Source organism: Agelaius phoeniceus, chromosome 5 (genome assembly GCF_051311805.1).
Source record: "Agelaius phoeniceus isolate bAgePho1 chromosome 5, bAgePho1.hap1, whole genome shotgun sequence".
In the NCBI taxonomy this organism is placed as follows: Eukaryota; Metazoa; Chordata; class Aves; order Passeriformes; family Icteridae; genus Agelaius; species Agelaius phoeniceus.
Genome location: NC_135269.1, coordinates 44,140,668 through 44,167,160, shown reverse-complemented (window position 1 = coordinate 44,167,160; position 26,493 = coordinate 44,140,668). Strand labels below are relative to the sequence as shown.

Sequence of the window (26,493 nt, the reverse complement as noted above, 5' to 3'; positions counted from 1 at the left end):
TCCCTGGACACCCAGGGTTCAGTTCAGATGTGTCTGGGTTGTCAGCTATGTCACAGACCTCACGAGGGATGCAGAACTCTTTGGATTATCATCTGGAGATCAAGTTATGTCACTTCACTGGGAATCACTTAGTCACATAGGTTTAACAATGCCTTTTAGTATGTGAACATGGTTTTTTTTGACATGCTAGCTGTCAAGAAGTAATATAAAGCAACTAAATCCTTGACCCAGTCTGACCAAGCTCTGTAGAGAGTTTGACTTCCTGGTTTACCCTTACATTTAAGTGTCTCTATTCAAGCTAAAACCCTTTCTTAGATCCTGTGGTGGTCAAGAAAACACCATCTCAGCACTGAGTCTCAGTCATGACATTTTTTCAGACATTATAACACTTGGAACAGTGTTAGCACCACAGTGACTTGAGCATCTTTATCCAATGAAAAATTTAAAACCTTCCATTTGCTTTCACACTTTGTCATTTTAGCAGTGTCATCCTTCTTTGAGAAAATGCTCTGAGATCTTCCTTTGAATAAAAACTCCAGGCTAGTGTGGTTGTCTTCCCCTTTATCCATTCTGTGCACACTGCTCCTAACTCCAGAAACTATTCAAGTACTCTGGGCTATATGTCTTTTTACTGACTCATTAACATACCTTTTGCATCGACATGGAGGTAGACAGTTACTTATGATTTTTTTTAATCTCTTTAGAGTTGTCTTTATCAGTCTCCTTTGTCTTTTGATCCCTCTCTTTTGCTCTATTCTGTTAAAATGTTGCTCTACCTTCTTTAGACTTTGGCCTGCCAAGAGCAGTTTCCCTGGAGCTGCAGCTTCCAGTGTTACTGTGAAAGGCTCCCAAATCCCAGTCACAAAATTGTCCTTTATCTATAATATTCACAAGTATTGGCTCCTCAGACTGTAATTATTTTCACTTATCCTGTCTGTCTCAGAAGAGCTTTTTTACTCTGGGCTTTAACCGCGGTGTTTTTTCCCTCGGTGTTTCCTTGGGTTGTGCTGCTCATGCAATCTGCTGGTGCCTTGCTTCAGTACACATATGTGGAAGCAAACAGAAGCCTTTTGACAAGTATAGAAAATCTGGGCTGGCCTTGACAGTTAACTGGAACCCAGCAGACCTTAGTCCTCCTGCAAGGTGCAGACATGGGTCCTAGCCAGGAATAAGACTAAATAATTAAAGAAAACTACTCTAATCACTAGCTAAAGCTAGAAGAATGTGAGAATTTTCCATAACAGAATTAATTTTACTTTTGGTACTGTTATGATATGTACCCTGCTAGTATCATCAGGAAAGCATGTCTTTTTTGAAAATGTCAAGTGCTCTTATTCCTATTTAAACTAAAACCTGAAAATAAAAACCAGAGGGTTAGGTTTCTGTTTTTTTTTTTTTTTTAATTCATTTTAAGCAGTCCCAGATCCCTATTTTAAAATAGTCAATTTCTCTTTGTGTTTTGAAAGAAAAATAATACTGCAGAGAGCATAAAAGACAGAGGGTGCAATGCTAACAGTTAATGAAATAGTGATGTATTTCATTACTATTTCTAATAAGATGAAAATGCTAAAAAATATTCTTCCTGTTCATAAAAAGTTGTAGCTGTATTTTAATCATTAAATGCACTTAAACCATGCACAGTTTATATTCGTAACAATTTCTTTATAATAATATGCTATTTTGACACTAACTGAAGGTTTGTCAATTTGCATATTTAATTCAGGCATTAATTACTTGTAGACTAAAATGCACAATTTGTACTAGGCTTCTTGGTGTTTTCATGTTCTAAATGACAGTAAGAGCTGTTGGGAGGATGTGATGGTTTCAAAGCCTTTCTGTGTATTTAAGTATTGTATCCAGTTCATTCAACCTTATTATAAGCCTTCTTATAATACCTCTCTGGTACTTCTAACATTCATAAAAACAAGTGATTACACTGAGAATTTCAGTTTCCATTAAAAAGAATCTCTTATGTCTGGGTTGATTTCTCTTCTGCTAGGTAATACCTGCATTCAGTGATCTCTCAGCCTGTTTGGTTAACCCTCCTTGTGCCCAGCAGGGTGCTGGACAGGGTGGCTGTGGCAGGCCTGCTCCATGTGCCAGGGCTATATAGGAATGGCCAAGTGGCCCATTTTCTGGGGATGTTGAGCAAGTGTTTGCTTATTGTACACCTGTGTAATGCAAATGAGAATGTGCAGTGCACATAAGAAAAGGTGAGAACCCTGGGGTTTTGTATGTGTCTCCCACTAATGGAGAAGACTAAGATGTGCTTTGCATTTGAGGGCCATTCCTTACAAGTGACACTTACTGCTGTGCCTTCTTTGTGAACAAGACATCTTTTTAAGGAATGCAGACTTGATAGTTTTCTGCCTCCACAGATGCTACAAGAATGGCATGTCCAAGCTACAGGAAAAAAGGAATTCCAAATATTTTCCAATTCTAAAAATTCTAGAAGAATATATCTGGGAGGATTGTGCTTGCCTGTTTTCAGTCTTCCTTTGTTTCTGCTGTTGCCCTCTTTTGGAGACAGAACATTGAAGCAGGGAGACTGTAGGCTGACCCGACGTTCCTGTTCTTACATCCTTATTTATAACACGGTGAATTTAGGATACTGATGATCTATGAACTACATGGACTGCTGTTAAAATAGATTGGATTTTTTTTTTTCCAACAGAAAATTAGAGCCAGCATTTATATGCTGTTCAACAGAAAAAATAAACAGATGGCATTTTTTAGTGACATACCGGCCGAAAGGTCATAATATGTATAATGAAAAGGGCTGTTACACTAGGACATTTTTCATGTGTCATGAAACTATTCGCTGACAATAATATTTCTGCTCTACAGCATATTAAATTCTCTCTAAGAAATTATACTATGCTATGCATGGATTAGTGCTAGCAAGACCTTCTATCTTGATCAGATATTTAGATTTTAACAGAACTGGCCCAGAGAGTGGAATCGGTTTGCACTGATCCAATTGCAGAGGTAGGATCTGTATAGCTCCTAGACCTTGCAATATTTGGTATGTAACAATGGTAAGATTTGAATAACGGATAGCACAGTGTTCAAGGACGCTTTTACATGTAACTGTGTCCCTTATGCACACTCCTAAATAGGCATAACAATACATAAAAATGTTTACAAGTGTCTTGAAAGCAAAGGCATCACTTGTAAAGTTCAAATACAATTGCCATTCATATTCATTATCATCATATTAGCTCTTGAGGAGAGTTGCCTCTTCTTGACCACTACAAAAGTCTTTTAGAAAAGGATATCAGTATGTTAAAATGTATGTTTTTTCAGAAAGGTTTTAATCTGGAACAAGTAGCTTTACCTTCTTAATTGTCCTTATAGCATCTCGGTGAACTTGAAGTCAATTACCAAGTGAGGTTCTAAGTCCTATCTGTTGCATTATTTAAGCAGAATGGAAATACTTCTTTTGGATTTAAGTAAAATATATCTGTGAAAATAAATTGTATAAATCTAGAAACAGTAACATCTCACTGAAATTTTGCAAAACTTGCTTACGCTGATGTGTTAAAAACGTGGTTGCATCACTGATACAGTGAAAAGTCAAGCAGCTCAATTATCTTTTTAAAGATACCTTAAAGATTCTTATTTTTCTCCATGAAGGTTTTGCAAAGTCACGGATTTGAAAAATTGTAATTCTATTTGTATAAAGGAAAAAGATAAAAAAGCATAAATCATTTTCTGCTTCCAGAAGCTTTACATAATCCTAAAGTCTTTGCCAACTGTTATTTTAGCACCTTCAAAAGAGACATGGACTTCAAAATCAGATTCACATTGCATTTCTAATTGAAATCGACCCGTATGGGTTCAGTTTTATGTCAAGGCTCAGATTCTAGTAGAAAAGTTACTATGGAAGCAATGGGAAATCTTTCACAGATAATCATAAATTTTGTCATTAATCCAAGTTCTTTGTAACCATGTTGAGCAAATATGTATGTCTTATGTTTGTGTTCTTGTTTTCACAGTGCATACATTATAACAGACTTCATGGGCATCAGGAATGAAAATTTTATGAAGGTAGCTGCAGTTGGGACTTGGATGGGAGATTTTGTCACAGCATGGATGGTAAGAAACATAATTACATTTTAAAAGGAAAGAAATATGTTTGTTGCTTTCAAGAGAAAGAGGAGAGGAGAGAAAACTCAATTTCTCTAACTCAAGTGTTCCAACCCAGAAAAGTAAAAAGTTAACAAATGCATAATGGCAGGTGTTCAATTGACAGTCCAGAGGAGTTTCAGTTAAAATGTATCAGGGAGATTTTTTTTTCTTCTGTGAGTGGGAGTTTTGCCATTGGCTTCTGCATGGTGGCTGTCCTTTGCTATGAAGTAGCCTCACAACTTGCTATCCCATGAAACAGTGAGTAACAGCTAAAGATAAATAATTTTAATGGAAAGAATTAGAAGTAAAATTAAACTGAAAGACGTGATAGAGAAAAATGGAATGAGAGGAGGAAAGCAAGCCAGTTATATGCCAGGATTTGAAAGTAGTCTGATCTGACTGATTCATTTTGATCTAATTTAGGACTCAGAAAAATAAAATTTTCACTTGGATTATACTTCTTACAAAGACATCTTCTATGTGCAAGCCAAAGATCAGCTTAGTGAAAGAGAACCAGAAAACAACAGCTAATTTTTGGGAACAGAATAAAGCATCTGCACATTTTAATTGTTCAGAAAATAATTTCGTAAAGACAAAGTGATAAAAAGTGAATTTGTTTTTTAAGATTAGGTTTTTAAGATTTGCAGAGGTAAGATTTTTAGCAATTGGATTTTAACAATGTCTTCTACCCTTCATATTTGGAACATAGTGTACAACAGACTGAAGGGAAAAAAAAGCATCAAGGATTTTTTCAGGATGTTGTTCAGTATGTGTCTGTGGTTTGTCCAAGACAAACTGTACTCTGTGAAATGGTGGCCATGAAAAGCAAGTGCAGAGAAAATAATTTGTATGTGCTTTACAGTAAGGACATCACAGAATTGGTGCCTTGACTAATGTTGACAATTAATGTTGGACATCTTCTGAATTGGTAATAAAATTAATGGGTACTTCTGAATACCTTTAGCTTGCTTTTTTCTCATGGGCTTCCACACCTTTATTCCACTATCAAAGAAGAGATGATGCATAAACTAAGCTGAACTGAGAGAGATCATGTGCATCCTACATATGTGACTTAGGGCTCCAGTGATAGATTAAAGACAAGTTGTTCTACATTAGGTAATGTGGGTTTTTTTCAGTCTCTCTTTTCTTGTTTCCATTTAAAAAACCTCCTGTTTTGTGCAACACTGTATAAAGCATGGAAAGGGTTGATTAAAAAGGCATGATCCTAATAATTTTCTGGGTACTCAAAGCCCTCTCAGGTCTCTTCAACAGCAGAGTCCCAACTGGATTGTGCCACAGCAGATTCCTGTGGCAGATGGAGGTACCACCGAAGAGTGGGAGAGAGACTAGGAGAAACTACAGAGGTGGTTTGATTAGAGGAGACTGTTTAAATTAGTCTGGTTCTATTAGCTTTCAGGAAGAGTAGAGAACATGGGATTGGAGGGTCAATGTGTTTTAGGACATGCTTTGATTGCATGAGGAGAATTAAAAGGTGTAGCAATTCATGCTTAGGTCTTCAGGGCAAAAGAGAATAGTGATATTGCTTCTGCAACACAAATCTCTAGGCCAAGTATACCAACCAGGCAATGGAAATGTCAGTGTTCAAGGGCAGCTAGGCCTGGGAGCATCAAACAAAATACTACAATTTCAGGGTCTCTACCTCAATTAGTAAAAGATGAGATTGGATGCATATGTTGGTGCATGGACATGTACCTTGGCAAAAATCATGTCCCATGGTGTCTAATTTAAGCAATCCATCTTATTCTATATCAACAGAAATTGCTGTGTTATTTATATTTGAATTTACTTGACCTTCTGCTTATAAAGCTCAGTGTGGAATTGATGTTAAAGTAATATGAGTCTTTCTGTGATATTATATTTTATGAAGTTTCCTCATCCTGTTTCAAAACAGAAAAGAAAAAACAAACCTGTAAAGGAACCTTTGCCCATCTTCCCATTCACAGCAGTGTTTATATTTTCTTATGTTTAAGAAGTATTTTTAAAAAAATCATCTATCTGTAGACTCTAAAGCAGAAGGTAAATACAGAGATGTAGCCTTCACTTCACTGTGTTTGAACCATACTGGAATTAGGATCTTATTCCTTATTTCATTGGAAACTTTGGGAATAAGCAGAAATAAAACAGATGGGGTTCCATTTTAACTATGAGTAATCAGTACACAATACTGTTACCCCAGGACAGTGAGGAGTGGCTTATTAAATCAGGAAAGTGATTGAAATGGGAAAATATGTTTTGGATCACTGTTTGTTTTGGATTGAAAAGGCAGAAGTAAGACTTTCTCCTCAACACTTCTAGCTGACTGACTAGTTTTGTGACAGGATCTGACACAATTTGTAATAAAATCAGCAATATTATTTCCACTGTGTGTAATGAGAATGGGGCTGTGCTACAGGTGCACAGAACCTTCTCCTTTGTACCTCTGGACAGGAGCATCTGCTACTAATGAACATCTTTGCTGAAATCTGTAGTAAGTGTTAGATATTCTGAAGTCTGTGAAGAAGGGAATGGGTTCAGCACACTGACTGTCTCTCTGCACTTTTCCCTCTTTGAAGCCATGGAAGTATATCTTGCAATCTTGTACCTGCTTTGACATGCCCTCCTGCTCCCATAAAAAGTTCATTGTCCTCATGGAGACTGCTTTTGAGGCAGACACTACAGATTTTTGCACAGTAGGACACCTTGGAAGAAAGGCTAGATTCCACCCAGACAAACCTATAAACTAACAATTACAGCTGCCTTCTGGGAGAGTGCAAGCAGGCTGAGGAAGGAGCTGATTTGAGGGCAGAATCTCTGATGATTAGAGTGGCCTCTCTGTGAAGATGAGCAACCTGCTGCAGCTGTGTTTTTGTGAGGGACACAGTCCTGAGCATGTGGGGTAAGGCATGCTCAGAGGATAGCTGCAGGAATGAGTGAGTGGCACTGAAAAGTGACACAGAGAGCAGCAGAGTAGTGTTGGCTTTCATACTGTTAAAACTGTTCCCTTTTGGTGGTGGCTTTTTGGCCTCCACAATGATTGACCCTGAGCTGTGAACTTGTACACATGGCAAGCTTTGCATTAAAGACATATTGCTGCCTACAAACCCTACATACATGTGAAAGAAGTTAAACAGTAGAAGTTTAGAAGTTTGTTGTACCTTTCTTAGACATTGCTTGCTAGGATTATCAGAAACTGAAGCAGTTGTCTTCAGCCCGTGTCTGAGCTCTATGAATATACCAGGCTGATCCTCCTGACAAGGGATCCTATTCCTATTTACCTTATTTCTGAATGGCAATTTAGTTGAGATTCTCTTTTCCCATGTTAATTGCTAGGGAGAACTGGGAACATTTGAGAAATCACTGAGCAGCAGAGACTGTGGGCTCCTGTTATCAGAAACAATGATAAACTCTAGGGATGGTTCAGTATATTATTCATCAAACTAGTGTTCACCACAGATGTATCAGCATATTCTTTTTAAAAAGAGAAGCCAGGAATTTTCTCATCACTGTGCTTTAGCAGAGCACTTGACACAATGAGTGCGAACTGAATCATTGTAGCAATTCCTGGCTGTTCTTTTTGACACCTTTGCTTGACTTCAGTTTGACTTCTCCCTTGTGTGGGATGATGAAGAATTCTGGGATTGTTTCTCTTTCATCATCTTAGCAGATGAATTATTAGGAAGTTAGGAAGTAGTACTTCCAGCATAGATGGCAGAGTGAGAGATCACTATTGTTCTGCTAATCCAGTGCTGACTAAGACACATCGTATCCACATGGATGGAGGGATATGGAGGTAGAGACCTTCTGCCTAAGACTGTTCTTGTCAGGACACAATATTGGGATTTCAAAAGGTTAGTACTGAGTAGTGAATCTACACCTCCCTTTCCTCATTAGTGGAACTGGATAATGACTCCCATATACACAAGTTGCCTGGGCTTCTGTGAAGTCTTTTAGGGGAAAGAGTCACTTCATTGGGCGACATTCTGAAATATAACTTTTGGTGGGCTGCTCCTTCCCTTGATAAAGATTATCTGATTTCATGCAAGAAGGATTTTCTGTTCTGAGATTTTCAGTATTAGCTGTAAAAGATCCAGTTTTTCAGCCTTATAATTCCAGGGGAAAACCTCACACCATTTTGTGTTCTGGCTTTGCTACTTGTGAAAGAAATAGATTTTGTCCATTTTTTTTTAAATTCACATTCCTCTGTTAAACATTTCTGTCTTCATCCTCTGGTGAAGAAACTTTCTGTATTTCTACATTTTATGTGATTAACATGTCTTACCTGGGCAGCAGAGGGGCCTGTGGCTGGTTTGTAAAGAATACTCTAAAGGGCTGAAACCTTCCTTGGGATTCTTAATGCTATGAACATCAATTGTTGACAGGTTTAAGTTCATAGTTACTGCCATACAAGGACACAGTAAATCTGTAGAGTCCTAAACCAGAATGTTTTTCCGTCACATGCACCATATTAAATCTCGGGCTACAGCTGTAAAAAAGCCCAGTTCCTCCACCTGGTCAGACCAAAAATCCACCCAGACTAGTATCTTACCTCAAACTGTGACTATAAGCAGAAGCCAACCAGGAGAGTAAGAATAAGCCAAAAGTATGTGGCAGGGTCCTCTAACGCTCTCCTGAAATGCGTGCAATTTTGTGTACATAACAACTCTTGATCTTAGAATTGTTTTGGTCTTTTTGTAACACTTGGCATTCAACTACAAAAATTTCAGGTGCCAATTTATTGCCTAGGGACTTTCTTTCATAAGCACCTTTCCTAATTCTTCACATCCAGCAAGCCATCATCCTTTTCACTGTGCAAAATTTAATATAATTATAAAGCTTTCTCACCTCACTGCTCATCCATTTTCCCAGTTTGCTTAGGCATATGACAAATAAATGCATCCCCTGCAAAAATCCCTGTGGAACTCTGGTAATGACCTCCCTCCATTGCTAGAGCTGTCTGGCTAACCTACTTAGCTTCTGTTCCTTGTCTTTTAATCAGTTATTTATCAACATAAAGGCCTTCCCTAAAGCTCTGAGTTTTGAGTTTCCATAGAAGCCTGTGACGAGGAATTTTTCAAAAGCCTACTAGAAAATTCAGCTTTGCCTATTTCAAACACATCTCCTTTATCCATGAGTTTTGTTGACCTCATTTAGTTATTCTGTTCTGAAATATCACCATTCCCGTTGTTTACAGAGCCAGCCACTTAGCACTCCTTCTGCAGCCTCAGATATTCCCTCTGCCATTAAAGAGGTATTCTAGCAATGTTGGCTGGCCCTGAAAATGCTGTTTGCAGGAAAGACAAAGTCACAGCTCAGGAGCTGTGAATGTGTGAAAGAGTATGGAGCAATCTTCATCTGCCTTATCAGTGAAAGACAGTGAGCTTATTTCCTCATGTTCATCTTACCTCATCATTACTTTTCTCTGTCCTTTTTCCTCAACACCTCTTTGTCTTATGGCCTGGGCATTATTTTGCATGTGAAAAAAAATTTAAGCTGTGAATATTTTGTTTTGTATGTTCTTGCATATAAAAGAATGTTCAGCAGAGCCTGAACATGGATGTTGCTGTTATGTTGAAGACAGAAATGTCCCTGCTTGTGGTAAGACCTGTATTCTGAGTATGGGCATGGATTCCATGTTTAGAGAACGTCAACCGTAGATACATAACCTCTCTTTCCTGAAATATTATGTAGTCTATGTATTTCTTTGGCTCTTAAGAAGTTTTTGATATTTTCATGATTGGATGGAATTGTTGAATCATAATTTTGAGCACAGTGACATGTGTCTGCTAAAGTGATTTTTTAAATCTGAGCCCCTCTTGGTAGTCTTGCTGAGAAATGCCTTTTTCTTAATTCCCTGCTGTACAGACAGTGGACACAATCTAATTGCTGTATTTTAGGATAGAAGTACTAGCTGCCCCAAACATATTCTCACTTAGCACTTCATTTTGACTTTGTAAATTATGTTATGGTGTTTCTTTATAAAATACAGGCATAATGATCTAATACACTGTACAGTGTAGAGTGAAGTAATGAAGTACATGCATTACATGTTAGTAAACCCATCACTTGATGTTATTGTCTGGTAGATACCTGGTATCTGGTAGATATCTGGTACCTATAGAATACTCTTTGTGTATTTTCTTTACTAATTTTTGTGATAAGAATAGATGGTTACTTATTGCCATTAAAACATTTTTAATGGCTTGCAATCTCTTGGCAAGAGTTTTAAAAGTATTTGGAGGTATTTGCTTTTGACTGTTGCCTCTGTGATCATGACAAACAACATTTATTTGTAGAGTAGGATAGCAAGCTATTCAATGATTTCAAAGTGCTTTTCTTGGGTCCATTAAGAGAGAATATTATTCTTGTCCTCTTTTGCTGAGATGTAACTATCTATGTCAACATCCTAGAGTAATGAAGAGTTCATTACCACTCCGAAGAAACTAGATTAATTTACCTCTTCATTTTATTTAATCTCAAAATGCATATATGTTGCTAGAGTATGTTCACTCAATGTGAGCAACATTGATACTGGAAATACTATTGTATTGATGAAAATAGCAGACACACTAAATTATTGCAGTGAAAATATTGAGAAAACAAAATAATAATGTGACTAAAAAATGAAGTTTACTTTAGTACAGGGAAGGACACCAGTATAAAGTCTATATTGAAGGAAAACATAACATCATCATTAAAAATAATAATGATTCCAGGATTTTGAATTTAACTTTTAGACTAAAATAATAGCCAAAAATGTGAACTCTTAAACTTACATTATTCTTGAAAAGTAATTATTCTATCCAGGAAATTCTGTTTAGCAAAAATAGTGCATAGGTTTATTTGCAAGCAGTGAAGAATCCATTTTGATGCACATTACAAGGCAATTTAAAGAGTCAGGAATCTTGAATGACTGGCACCTTTTTTAACTCATGCCTCTGTCAAGGTTTGGGCATGACAATTTAGATTATGATCAGTGTCAATCTTCTTGATTGTTTCTATTCCACTGGCATATCAAATGACAAAATAAAACTGTAATTGAATTTGCAGCAGCATCCGAAGTGCCGTACGGCTAACAACTCTGCTGTTCTCGAGTAGCCGAAATGAAATTGAACAATGAAACATGAACTGGAAGGAGCAAAATGGATGTCACCTGTTCCTAAACTCACTTGCCAGGGTTGCACAGAAATGTAACTAATAACATTATTAGTGGCAATATGTTTCTTTCCATTCAGAGAGGCATACAAAAGCCAGTTGCCCCTTTTGTTCACCTGTCTATCTTGTTTTGGTTTTAATTTCTTTTCTTGAGGGCCAGTCCAGTTGCAGAAACATTCTGTAGCTAGTGGTTCTATCTCCAGGTGATAACCACAAGTAAATTCATCAGCACAATGGCAGTCCAAATATATCCAGTCATATGAGAGCTGCTAATTTTGTTTTTTTCCACTTTCTGGGGCATGAGTGTGCTCATATCCTGCTCTGCTTCCTGACTGCCACTTAGTTATATAAGGTGGAGTGTGCCTGGTGTCATCCGAGTTCATCCAATCATCCCATCAAGTCAGATTGCACTATTATTTATTTATTGATTGATGGTGTTGCCATCTGTTCATATGCTCTAGATTATAATTATCTGCCTTTTCAAGCTTGATCTTTTTTTGTATTCCCCTGTCACTTTGTCATTTCAGGCATTGCCAGAGGTATTACTTCATCCCTGTCTATTTCCCACCAGTGAGCTCCTTCAGCTCATTGCTGCAGCAGTTACCTTTGTTGATAACCATTTTCTGGGCTCTAAAACATGTGCTTAGTATATCTAGCAGTAAAAGCCTCAGGATTATTTTTGAAGAAGGCCACAGCCAGCTGTACCTCAGAGTTTAAGAGTAAGAAATGCAAACCCCAAGTCAGACCCCAAAATATCTTCTACTGTAGTCTAAACAGCTACTGACATCTTCCAATTATAAGCAAACATAGTAGGAGTTCTTTCAAATAGGTGTGACATTTTCCCAGCTATCTTTTTTTAAATTTCAATGCTTGTGAACTCATACACAGTTTTTTGTGACCTTGTGCACACTTTTCTTGAAGTCTGGATCCCATCTAAAAATACAGGAAGGGTCATATCAAATATTAATAAGAGAAATTCTGTTCTCCAAATATTGTGAAGTCAAAAGACAAGCTGTAAGGAGAAGATATGTCTTCCTGCAACTCAAATCTTGTCTGATTGATTTGTGTTGTAGCCTCAAGCAGCCATACCGCTATAAATGAGCCTGGGGGACCTCTATTTTCTCTTCCTTGTTGTCTTACTTGCCTTTGCTCTTTTTCACGTGGAATGGTATTTGCTTCTTGATGATATTTATGCAGCACATCTTGATATATCCTGGTTATATGTATTTAGAAACTGAAGTCAGAGCAGCATATAAATAAAAGTAACTATGCAGCAATTCTGCATTCTGACATGATGTACTCCATAGAAATGGTGTGAATGAGTGGGTGTCAGAAGTGCTGGAGAAGTGGGACTCTAGAAATAACATGTTCTTACTGAAGATCTTTGAGTACAGATGGCAAATGTGTAAACTGTTGGAGTCTCTAAGATGAACACTTCCTCTCTGGAACAGTCTGGTTCTGGATGAGATTGCAGCCCAAACCTTTCTCACTGACTGGAAGAAAATAATTTTCTTTCTGAAACTGAAATTGAAACAATTACCTCAGCTAAGATGTGCAATCAGGAGCTCTATGATCAAATGGGGAAAGATGGTTTTAAAAGTATTATGAAAGGAGTATTAGACCGACCATGCACATTCAGCTGAAGATCTTTACTGGATTAAATATGTAGCAAAGTAAGACCTTCTGTATCCACAGGGAGAGGTTAGCAGCAGATGGCAGTGGTACACAGCAATACATTTCATTAATTCTGAATTCCTTCAGAATCTGTGGGATGAACTATTAGACACTGTACACAGTGTACAAGGGAAAAAAGAAAAGAAGGATGTCATATTATGAAAAAACATATCACAGCACTCTTGCCTAAAATAAAGTTGAGAATGTTGTACATTATCTGTTCATCTCTACAAGGAAGAGCAGGGTTAAAACTTGTAAATTAAGAAAGACACTATTTCTGATCTTAAATTGCATAATTTTAATGGGTGGGTGTTCAGCTCAAAACTTTATCTCTGATGCTGTTTTGTAGAGAAAATGTATTTAGAATATGTCCAGAAAGTAATGGCCAAATCACTCAAGTTACCAGAATATTACTTATTTTGTGTTGCATTATGCCTAAAAATGAAAGATTATTGTCACAGCAGCTACAGTACCTTAAATTGTGTTCCATGTTATCATAGGTCAACTTAACCCACAATATATCAGCAGAGCAATTAAACAAGTGCTTGAGCAAATAGAGAACAGAATTAAGTTTCCTGTGCAGTACTGCATAATATATGAATTATAATATGGTGTGAGAAGTCTTTTCTTAACGGCCCTTCTGTGAGCCCTAAATTGAATTAATCAAGAAAACCTGAATTGTAAGTGAAATCACTAGCTCTCTCTTGCATATATGGAGAAATCATAGAAACTGTCAAATTTCGGCTTATGATTCTCTAGCCAAATATATCCAGACTTGTGATTGTGCTCAAGAAAGAATGAAAATTCAGTATGTTCAAACCCAGTTTTTACAGAAATAATCAGATAGGTTTGTTTCCAAAAGCTCTTTGCTGTCAAAACCCAAGTCTAACTTGGGTGCAATTCTGCTGATTGTATCAGACTTAAAATGTACAACTGCTTCTTAAAAACTTAGATATTAAAAAGTTTCAATGGATATGAATTAAAATTTGTTATAAAGCTTCATTTAATAGAAAGCACTCAGTAAGATGAGTCTAATCTCTTGGATTCTTCTTAATTTTATTTTACATTACTTGAAGTGGGAACTTGAAGTACTTTTTTTAATGGATAGAGGGATTGTTGAGTTTCACTTAAACTTTTCTAAGTACTTTTAAAACCTCCATTAAAAAGCTATTTTTGTAATTTCTTACAGTACTACGCTTCTCCAAATCACAAAAGAAATCACTGCCTCCTACACTGGCAGTAATAAAAAAGGTTTTGCATTTTCCAGACACTAGGGATTGATCTTTATAGCAACTCATGGAGATGCGTATGCTAATATGCCCCTGTTTTACAATAGAGAGCTGAAACAAAGGAAAAGGGAATTGGTGATGGAGCTGAGACAAGACCCTGCCCTCAGTTTTGTATTCATCCCATCCCTGCTCTCCTCAAATCTTTAAGGGAAATTATTCTCTCTATCCCTATTGATTGCAGCATTCTAAGAGGCATCTCTGCAAAGATGCTGAATAATTTCTTCTGTGGAAAATTGCAACGGAATGTATGTGCACTGGAGATACTGCCAAGTGGTGAATGCCCGTGGACTGTGCTCCCTTTTCCCTTGGCTTCAGCTGTGTGGGAACCCAGAGTACATGGTTTTTTCTGTCATGGCTTGTTCTGGGCTCATTTCTGGCTTGTCTTCTCTTCTGCTTTGTATTTCTTTTATAACTTGTATATAGCTTTTATAACTGTACCAAAGGGATGAAGCTCATACCAATATGTGGTAGCAGAAAATCAAGGCACATACTCCCTTTCTCTTAACCTGAAGATGTTCTTGCTTAAGTTTTTTTGGCTCATCACGTGGCAACAAAAAATTAGTTTTACTACCCACCATCCTAATTTTATTGTAAAGAAACAATTTAAGTAGAGTTATTAGACAAGATAATCTACTTCATAATGGACAGAGTTCTGTCAGGAGCATTATCAGAATGAGGACAAATCATGTAGGTATGATTACATTGGTCCAGCACTAGTGCAAGGCACAGCTCAGGTTGCAGCACATCAGTGTTGTATTAGGCAGAACCATAATTTTCAGACTACAGACATATTTTGTATGCACTTCCTTTTATATCTCACAGACCTCCAGAATATCCATGGCAGATGAGGAACAGGCTTTATTCCTGGATGGCTTTACACATTTTTTACTTGGGTCAACACTTGACCCAGAGAATGAAGGAAGTATTTTGTTTGACCAAGTAGTAGTTTGGTCTCAGAATTGGTAAGATTTACATTTGGACAGCTACAGATTTTAATATTTTATTCTGAGCTGATTTTCTGGGTTGTCTTAATAGTCAATGAAGAGAAAAAGTCCTGCTAAGCCATTGGACTATATTTGACATCTAAAATGATGCAAATAAATCATATTGTAAAACTACATATTTCTGTCCACTGGTAGTAAAGGAATTATAAGGTGACTCAGAGTTAGATATTTATATTCAAAGTATTCAGTATTTTGTGTCCTGGGAAAACCCAGGACACTTACAGCGGATATAGAAATGCCAGAAGTTGTTCCACAAACCAGCAGAATTAAAACATGTAATGGTTTACTGTCAAGCATCACTTGGAATTAAGGAAGGTAAAGGAATACTTCCAGAATGTCAAGGATTTCCTGATGAAACATTAAAAGAACTTCACATAAAGTCAGAGGTTCAGGCAGCAGTGGGAAAAGGAAACCATAACACAAATAAACCAGCAGGAATCCACATGTAACAGCAGTGTGAAATCCAGGATTGTATTCACAGTAATGAGAACAAGCATATCAGTGTATCCTCCAGAACTTTAAAATTTGCCTTGAAGTTAGGAAAATTGCTAAGAAGAAATGTTATTTAAGTTATCTAAATTTCAAGACATATCAAAGGATATCAGTCATCAATAGATGAAATAATTTGTGCATGTATGTGTTCCTGAAAGGCAGCCTTTTTTGTGTTCTGTTGTTACTGATACAAAACAGGCTTTTTAAGGCAATTGAAGGCAAACATTTATGACTAAGCTGATCTGTGGCCACAGAAAGCTTTGGCTCATTGATTTCCCCTGAATTTCCTGTCCTGTGGTGATTTTCATGTACATTCTCTTTGGTGTGACCATAGCCAGACTGGGCCTGTATCTTCTACTAAGTTTTTTCATGCTTTGCTAACCTACTATTTTTATTGATTTAATTCTATTACAAGGTTATCTTATGCTAGTTGGTAGATGAAGGACTATTAAATGAGTTGAGGTATCATGAAGGGCCTGAATCAGCCACATGATGCTCAAAGCCAGATGCTTGGGAATGATCTCAGAACAGATGCCAACACTGGCTGACTATTCCTCTGTGAGGTCTTTTCTCTGGCTCCTTGTCTGGTCAACTCTACACCTTCTTTCTCCTTTGGAAAAGCATAGAGATTTGGAGCTGAAAATAGAGTGTAGTGAGACCTCCAAGCCATTCTAACATTACATGGTGTTGCCCTGTTGGGTTATTGAAGACTGTTTAGCACTCACTAAATAAATATAAAACTTTGTATTGCAAAAATGAAATCTGAATTACCAACAAGTATTACAAAAATCCAGTTATTTGACAAGAAAGGATAATAAGGTACTGAAAATTTAGCTGTAATGTGGGGTTTGTATTAAAAGCTCTGAAATCTAACCACTGAATGATAATGTCTCTAATTGTTGCCTCAGAAATCAGCTTTTTCCTCTTAAGTTTCTTTTATTTAAAACTCATTGCTTGTTATTAATTTCAAGCTGTAGATGCTAAAAAAAGATTGTCTTTTTCTATTCTTAATTTTGTGTGTCAGTATTCTGGGATATTCTAAGTGGTTCCCAAATATATTTTAATTCTGGTTCTACCTGTCTCTCTTCCTGCTCTCATCCTTTCTGTGCACCACACAATGTCTTAAACTCCTCATATTTCCTTCTGTCTTTGTAATTTGTTCATACCCTTGCCCAGTATTTTTTACACTCAACAGCCTCTCCATACACATACACTTCAGTTCTTTCGCAGGAATTAAATTTCTGACCACTTAATTAATGATGACTTAATTGATCTATTCATTTCTTGTACTGCTATCTTCTCTGTTTCACCTTTTGACACCTCTGTGATGTAAAAAAGGCACTGAGTGTTTTTCACTGACTGTTTGTGTGGGGTTTTGCAAGCTGTACAATGCTAAGGCTATGCTGCAATAATAAACATTAGTGCTGATTGAATTTTTTAGCATAAACACAATTGCTTCACTCTCCTCGTGTATTGTGGGCAATGGAGGAAGTCCTGCACACCCCCCATGCTTGCTGTTTTCTTGTTGCAATGATAAACATGATGAATAGTCTGTTTTGAGGCTCAGAGGGGGCAGTGTACAAGCTTACAGCTCTCACTGGCACCAAGGACTGTCCTTGCTGTGCAGTCCTGATGTGTATTTTCTGATATCTACATGCTCCTCTTCAGCCCAGGAGAGACCTCTCTGTCAGATGGGTCAATATTATGTAGAATGTTGAATCCTTTTCACTGAGGATTTAATCAGTGCCCCGCCAGACTATATAAAAGAAACCAAAATGAGGAGATGTACAGGAATACAGCAGGGGCACGACCACAGCAATCTGCCAGCCAGTTCTAATGGCTATACTTTAATAACACAGTTAAAGGAAATTGCAGGAGACAGATTGCTGAATTAACCCTGGCTGTAACTTTTACCTGTACAGAGTTGCATGAGGTAGGCCTTGGTGAATGTGATCCTTTCTCTGTGGTTAAACTACATCTTTACACCTGCTCTTAGTAATGAAGCACAGATGCTGGTGACATACATTCACTGCAACGTGGCAATGCAGGGCAGACTTGTCAGAGAAAACTCAGATTGGCATTAGAAATTTTGATTAATTAAGTAAAATTAATTGCTAAAATCATAATGCATTTCAGAATAAGGTATACAATTGCAGCAAATGATCAGTTTATTTTTGGAAGAGGAGTAGATGGAATAGCTTGTATTTAAATAAAAATAAATTCTAAAACTTAGTAGTAGGACAGGAAGATGTACTTACTTTGCTGCACTAACTTGTGGACAGTTCATTAATAAACATCACCAGGCAGCAAAACATGTCAACATTACAGAAGGACTCAGTGTGCCACCCATGCAGCTATAGCTTGTGAACCTCTGTGCAGTGTCCTGACCATCAGCATTAGTACTGATAAAGTCAGAAAAAACATTTCATTACTGATGACATTAGAGCCAAGGTATTTTTAAAAGAAAAGTCTGATTCCACATGCACTTTTATAATCATTTAGCTGCACCCTTATCAAAACTAGTTTGACAATGTGAGAATGATCATCCCACAAACCTTACAGAATTATTTGTGTAAAAAGTAGTGTACAGATTGAGCCCACAAACCAGTAAATTTGGAGGAGCCCTTTAATAGTTTTAAGAGAGCTCCCACTCCTTGTTCTGTAGCTCTAGTAGCTGCTGCTCTGGTTTCAGTTCACTTATAAACATTGAATCCAGCCCCCAGCATCATTGCATGAGGTCACTTGAGAGAAAAATTGAATTATTCATTGTGGTTTTAAAATTTTTTGAACTTCAGATGTTCAAGAGCTCACAGTCTATTCTATGCAGTATACTGAATGACTTCAGAGAGCAGTGTTGGTTTTGTTCTTGGGCTCTGCTGCTGTCCATAAAGCACTTAGGCAGTGTTTTTGCAGTGTATGATGTCAGAAACGTAATCCCTCGAGTGAATGATATGCATTTGTATTCATGCCAGGTCATCTTATTACCCTAAGGTTTTTACTCAGTCCAGTTGCTTCCACCAGCTGACAAATCTTTGAACTTTGTGCAGCACTGTTCTTCAGTAACACCCATATCTCAGTTAAGGATAAAGTCCCAGGACTGAAGTGTGACATTGTGATAGTATGACGAGTGTTAAAAGTTCAGTCTCGTTCCTTCTGATCCTAATAACTGTTTATGACAGCCTGTGCTATTTTTCTTTCAGATGCTGAAAACACTTGTTAAAGTGAGTTAAATTTTATGAGACTGAATATTCCTTTCCTCTTACAAAAATATTCAAGAGGATATTTTTCTGTCCATCTGAAGCATTGCACTGTTTAAAACACAGCACTTTTAAGTGGGCTGCTTTGAATTTCCTATCACTGTTGAGTTTCCCAAAGTAAAAGTACTTTATGGAAGAAGGAGAGAGAAGTACTTTTACTGGGAGTAAGGACCATTGTCTTTCTAGAGAAAAAACTTAAATTTTAATTACCAGTAACTCTAATCCAATGAGGAAGAAATTGGGAAGAATGACTTGAAACTCACTTTTCAGTAATTTTCATTGGCCTCAAGAGAGGATATGTTTGAGACAGTAGGTAGGCAGTTTTCTATGCTTTTTTCCTAGTCTAGGAACCACAAAATAGGAGCAGTTATTAAAGTATTACACCTCTCACTATGTGTGTCCATTTTGTATTTACATCTGGCAATGATTATACACTGAAGACTGGCATCCAATCCATCCACCCATTTTGCATTTTGGTGGGGAAGAAACTTGTGGAAGATCTGAGGATTTTGACTGGTGAGATTTAGTAGTTTCCCTCTTAATGGTAGCACTCTCACCAAGATTTAGCTTCTGTAAAGTTAGTTCTTCTGCATTGCTGAGCTTCTTCCCTTGGCTGACAGCTTCATTGTTCCAAGGGAACAGAGCTGTCAGAAAAGGTCATCACTGCAGAGGGGATGGAGGTCTCTCAAGTACCTAAGGCCAGTCCCACAGAGAGTTTTGAGGACCATGGAAATAACCTCCACCTGGACTCTGAAATCGTGAGGGAGCTTGTGCAGAGACCAGTGTGCCAGGATGATGCATTCACAGTGGCTTGTGTTGCTAAGCAGACTAGCAGCTGCTTTTGTAGCAGTGGGAGTTCTTTTCACAGTATGTATTTTTCAGTCTTGGATACTATGAGATGCAGTAATCAATCTGGAGGTCATAGGTTTGTGGATTCCTGCTGCCAAGTCTCTGTCAGATTGATTCTGAAGAGAAGTATATTTTTTCAGTACTTCATTCAACAATAAGTTGATGTTTAGTAAGGTGGCAGATTTTCTTCATTTCTTTGTGGTCTTTGTTGGGAGTGAAGAGGAAGAAGTAGTAGTTTGACTGGGTTTAGGAGTGGTTCTTATATTCCATCTATCCCATACATCAGAATACTCAGTTTCCTTGGGTACAGTATGAGGTTTATGGGTTCCCCACTTTGCTCATAGGATGGCAGCTGTTGACTAGATGATTAAGAATTTCCTGTTAAGAACTGCAGTTCAAATTTATCTCTGTATTCATGTCTGTATAACTAGAGAAAAACAGCCTGTCTGTAATCTGAATGTTCTCTGTGCTTCTCAGTGTTTTCTTTATCTTTTAATTTGTTTGAAAATATTTGAAAGTATTTATATTAAAGTAATTGGTACTTTAAGAAAAAACCATGAGTATCCTTTTTCTAAATGAAAAAGACGAGATTCAAAAGCATGTCTGACAGCTAGACTAACTACTCTGTGGAAACAGTTTTCATATCATACTCTTGAAATATTTTTACACAGAGCAGTTAAAAAGACCTTGAAGGATTATTCAAAATCATGTTTCTGCAGAGAATATATTGCCACACACAGATACTGAATAAAAGGAAGAAAATTCACTGCTATCACCTCTGACATTCTTGTAGGATTCTATGGATGTTCCTGCACTGTCTTCTATTGATAACAATAAGCAAATCACTTATTTTCAAGTATTTGTGCACCTTACTGATTTTATAGGCAGCCTACCAACCCCTAACTCACCAGAAATGTTAAAATCTAGGAGAAATAACTTTTTGTGAAGAAGAATGAATAGAAAGAACATGAAAATTCAAGGTAAGGAATCTGTCTCCTGTGCTATGTTCAGCAAGCCAACTTGCTAACTTAAGCATTTCACTGCAGCACCTATGTGGAACTAATGATTTCTGCCTGTGCTAATAACTAAAAGGTGTTACAAGCAATGCATGTAGCATTTTCACTTTCATCTGGTAGTATGTTGCAAGTATATTTTGAAAAACAAGAACATGGGAATGAGAAAACCGAGTCACAACACAGCCATGTGTGCTAAATTAGTTATCCAAGTAACCCCATTGCATCTTGGTATATCATGTGATAATTCTGCTGCATTTTCTTGCCTTGTCTACAAAGATAAAGCTTGGAGAAAATTAACTGCATCTACCGAGGAATTCAGTAATAAGCCCAGAAGAATAATAAAAACTGTGTTTAAGTCAACAGCTTAAAGGAAACAGCTGTGCAAGAACAATGGCTTTTGAAACAGGGTGAATCTTGACAGAAGCTCAGATCCTGTATATTTCAGCCTTGTTCATTTGTCAACATAAAGGCAAGATAAAATCTTATGGGATTAAGTAAACTCCATAGCTAAAAATACTGTTTGACACCGCTTGTAGACACTTGACAAGCCTACAAAGATAATATATTGGTAGTCTTTTCATCTAGAAAAGAATATGTTTTTAAGGAGGGTGAATGCCTTTATTGAATTTGGATTCAAGCAGTGTAGTATTAGTACCTTCAAGCAATTTTAACCAGATGTTGCATTTTTCTTCTTTTCAGACTTTTCAAATACAGATGGTAAGGAAATCATGCGTGAAATACTTCTAAATAGAACCTTTAATTAATATTTAGAAACTTTTTTGCAGCTGGCAGGGTTTCTAAAACTGTTTATCTAATTTTTTAAACTGTGACCCATGATTGGAATTTAATTTAGTTAATGAGGATTTTTTGTAATTTTAAGTTCTGTATTTCATATGTACTTTCCAGCAGCTTTGTAGTCTACCTGTTCCTAAATTGAGCATGCCACCCCCATTGATGCCAGTTGTGCTGTATGCATTACATATTGTTAATGAGGAGCAGTGATAGGCACCCAGAGTGTCAGATCTGTAATTTGTGTCAAACAAATCTGATGAGAGTACAATAAAACGTGACAGGAAAGTCTGACTGCCTTGTGAAGGACAAGAGTGCAGGCAGAACAGTAAAGTCTAGGCTGAACTCTGTTCTCTCTTAGGTGTATTTAGAATAAGGGTCCTTCTTTCCATACAGTCACCTTAATGGACTTTCCCTAATCAGTGCAGCGGAGAGCAGAATTCAGCCCTTTCATCCTTTTTTCATAGTAACTTTCCACTGATATTGGCAAGATGCAGTTCCTGAGTCAGACCTGCTGTTAACCTTCAAAACGAGCAGAAGGTATTTTGAGATCCCATGAGAATCATAAACTTCTCCATTTTCTTTTTTGCTTGGAATAGGCATTTCTATTGCCACGTGTAGAACCGCTGAGACTTTTCTTCCATATCAAACATCAAAATGTTAGCTTTGCAAAGGGCAGTTCCAAAGAGATATGTTATACTTTGCATGCATATGCAACATCCTGCATTTTTCTGGGAAGATTCTCACACTAGTTCACCCTCCAGTAGGTATCTGGATGGTGAGCCATACTTCCATTATCTGCTGTATTTGCAACACACTGTTACTAACATCCCAACAAAGAAAAGGAAATCTGTGGTTTTTGGCCAGCCATAGCTATACCTCATCAGTCCAGGTGTGTGAACCTTACTGCTCTTAGAGGAATGAAGTTTGCACATTTATAACTGGAGCTTCAGGTGTAAAAAGATCATACTTTTGCCTGGCAGATTGACAGCAAGTTGGTGATGGTGATGCCCTGAAGAGCAATCAAACAACGTTGCTGTTTATCAATCCTAACGTTGAGAGCCGAGTCAGAGCTTGAGGGTAGGTAGGAGCAGAAAAGTAAAAATGTAGTTTGAAGCTTTTACTGTCTTCTAATGCCAAAGTCTGGGACTAGGGTTCTGGGCCAAGAAATACTTAGAAAATTATTTTAAATGAAAGTCACAGTAGAGTGTTTTTCACACAGAAACAAATATCATGTGTCTGCAAAGACATCTTCAGAAAAAATAAAGCATGTCCAAAATATTCCCATAATTTACTATTTACTGCGATGAAAAAGCAAAGAAATCTCCAGTATAGTAAACTGGTAGAGCTGTCTGAGCAAGTACCTTTGAAAGAGCTGAAATTAAATGGGCTTTGATCATTTGCCTTCCTTAACATTTCCATGTAGTTGGTACTGCTTATCTGTTTGGGTTTTTTTATCTTTTATTCTCTGGGAACTATAAAGCAGCATGTTCTTATTGATATGATAATATGGAGACCAAACAAAAGTCTGGAAATGAAGATGGTCATGGCCATGCAGAACTTTCTTAAACAGCCTCCTCAGTGTTCTTTTACCACCCATCAGTTTCAGATTTTCCAACCACACACGAGTCAGCAGAGTGGCTCATATGAACCTTCTCCATCAGCTTCAGTACAAAGTCAGACAGTTTAAAAAGCCAAAAGCTTTGTTATTTTGATCCCAGGAAGCTAAGAATAGGTTTTCAAGTCCCCAGTTATGTTCGTAAATGGAAAATTGTCATGAAACAATGTGAGCTGTAGGAATCTGCTGCTAGTCATAGTCCAACTGACAACTTAATCTATTCCTAATTATTGTTCCAGAATATTTATTGTTGGGTTTCTAATTTATAGTGCAGTTAATGAGAAAGGAGCATAGTCAGAAACCACAGGACTTATTTTCCAGATGGAATTTTGTTGCTATCACACTACTAAAAAGAAAGAAATTAGGTTGCAAGTTCCTTACCTATAAAACTTCTAATAACCGCTAAAATAATTATGTTTAATGATATTTCTCTAAAGGGTGACACATTTGTATAATGCTAATATGTACAATGCTAATAAAATAGTGCAAGAATTTAAAAAACAGAAACTTCTTGGATCAGAAAAATATAGGCTCTAGAATGTGAAAGAAGATACACTCAAACTAATCAAATAGTCTAACAACAGTTAGAAAAGCAAGAATGACCAGAGGCAAAAGGTATTTTAGTTCTATTTCAGTATCTTCCTACAGCAGAATTAGTACTGTGAAATATTTTATTAAGGGCAGCCATATGTATGGTGTCTGTGCTGACTGGACATTCTGCTGTAAAAGTAGTATAGATGTGTAAATACTATATATTTAGAATGTCATACAAGAATTTTGGCAGAGAAATGTCCTTCATTAATAACACCCTTCAGAAATATCCTGCATAGTGCTGAAATGAGGACTTTTATGATGCCATGGCCTAAAAACACATGTAAATATGCCTTGGTTTGCTTGTGTATGCCCTTTTAACTGAAACTAATTTTTCCATTTGAAGTACTTGGTTCTTTGCTTCAGTAACATTTCTGCAGCAGCAGAGTATCTTCAGCTCTTTGTCAGCCTGCTTTCTAGAAGCGCTTTCTTACTGCCCATTTCTGTTTTCTAGTACTTTGAATTTATTTTGCAAGTGAAAATTGCAGTGGAGTTATGGCAATGCAGGGACAATGCAGATTGCCAGAAAGTTGGCATACTTTGAGCTTTCTCACTGACTCCCAAATAATGTTTTTAGATCACTTTTTTTGTAACCAGAAGCATCAATGGAGAAAACCCACAGAGAACAAAATTAATCTTTGAGCTTGTACAATAAAAAGTCTTAAGCCTTGAGATCCTTTGTTTATATATTAGGTAATGTTCTTTCATTATAGGAATGGGAAGATATTCAGTGAGACAAATCTGAGGATGGCATGCTGCTGGGAGGCAGGTGGCACACAGGACAGTAAGAGGGGGGCAGATAGTCCAGTGTAATAGATTTCCCTGCCTTAGAGACTGGGGCAAGAGCTTGAGCCTGGGAATGCTGACTACATTTGCCTTTGTAGTCTGTTAACTGCAGACTGTGAAGTCTTTGTGGCACTGGGACCTGTGTCCCAGTTTAATTTTTTCAGGGTGTTAGTCTTTGCCAGTCAGATCATAGGAGGACAGACAGACAAAAGTACCTCTTCTTATGTATAAATTAATATTTTTGTACTTGCATGTGTAGTCACTAAGTGACTACCACTTTTAAGTGTGCTATTAAAGATTGACCAGTAAGATAAACCAACATAATTTTAAAAACTTCATCAAGTAATTTATTATTCCAAAAGCCTACATCCTCCTTTTCCTCCTTGTGAGAGCGCTTAATATAAGTATTTGACAGAAGAAGTATGTAGATATGTATATATATCATATATATACATGTCATGTATATATGTATATATATATATGTATCACACATGACACAGGAAATCAAATACTTGTTTGCTGTTTTTATGCTACCTTGATTGTTACACTGAAACAGCCAAAAAATAATCATGTTTCTAAGTATTTTAACCAACTGTATGCACCAGGTTGCAAATAACAGCTATAAATATGCCCTGTTTACTGGTAATTCTCAGCTTTTTTTGTTGTTTTGTTTTGGGCTTTGTGGGGTTTTTGGTAATTGCGTCAGAAATGGAAGAAACAATTTTACTGAAAATCATAGAAATATTTAGAAATATTGCTTTTTTAATAGTGACTGGCTGTAACTTTTAATACTAGCTATGGCTAAAGAACTGAGACTGAAGAATCTGATTCTGCAGTCAGTCCTTCCACAGTCTGATCCCCAGTTTGACTGCAAATTCTGTGTATAAATTGTTTGCAGGATTGCCCCAGACTTTTCATAGCTTTATTTTTGTATTGAAAATGATTGATAGCAGGCATATCTGTGTGGAAAGCCAGGAATATGTGGCTTTGCCATACTGGATTCAAGAGCTGTTCAGATTTATGTCCAATATTATTGGAACCCAGAAGTTTTGTGGGTGAAGATTATCAGAGGTATCTGACACAGAGAACCTTCATTCAAGGAAGGTGATAATCACCTTCCTGTTTGTAGACCAGTACAGAAGAAGCCCCAATGAATCAACAGTTGGTAGAACATCATTCAGAGCAATGAAAAACTCAAGTCTTCTCATGCTAGACTTAATTGAACTGCTGACTGCAGGATTACAACATGGTTTAACTTATTAGCCTAGTAACTGGAATGAAACATTCACATAAACATGAATCAGTACACATAAACATGAATCAGTTTACCTTCATTACTTTTCATTTGGCATGGGAAAAAAAAAATAGCAAATCCATATTTGCAAACCCAGCATAAGAAGCACAAGGGTGCAAAATGCATAGAAGTCAGGCCTGGGTCATAAAAATGAAAGCAATGTGTTGTGGTCCTTCAAGATTAATCTGCCTGTGTCTCAGGAGGCCAAAGCATGTTAGATCAGCTGCCTGTGAGCCAAAGCTAAGTGTAGATGTGTAGATGGCATTGCAGTCCACTGAGAAGACACTGCCTTGTCCTGGTGCCAGTTTTGAGTTTTCCTTGCTGGGCTCTCGCATTGCTCCATAGTGGACCAAAGGTTTTTGCAGACTTTACATAAAGTCTCTTCACATGTTTATCCAATGAGATAGTAAGGCTTATAAATCACTAAGCAATTTTCCATTGCTCCTCACTGTTTCTTCAATGATTCACATGACAGCACTGGATTCTGTGTGTTTTGAAGATATTTTAATTACTCATGAGTGTGAAAAATCTACAGACTACTCCAATTAGCT

The 26,493-nt window shown here is 37.2% G+C and overlaps 1 protein-coding gene across 3 annotated transcripts in view; it reads left to right on the top strand.

Moving 5' to 3' along the window:
- The window catches only part of TMEM117 (transmembrane protein 117), a 181,103-nt gene that overhangs the window by 71,346 nt on the left and 83,264 nt on the right, over positions 1–26,493 (top strand). For all 3 annotated transcript variants that reach the window (XM_077178889.1, XM_077178888.1, XM_077178887.1), the window contains exon 4: positions 3,999–4,098. In XM_077178889.1, coding sequence (XP_077035004.1) covers positions 3,999–4,098 — 100 coding nt within the window. The remainder of the gene's footprint in view (positions 1–3,998; positions 4,099–26,493) is intronic.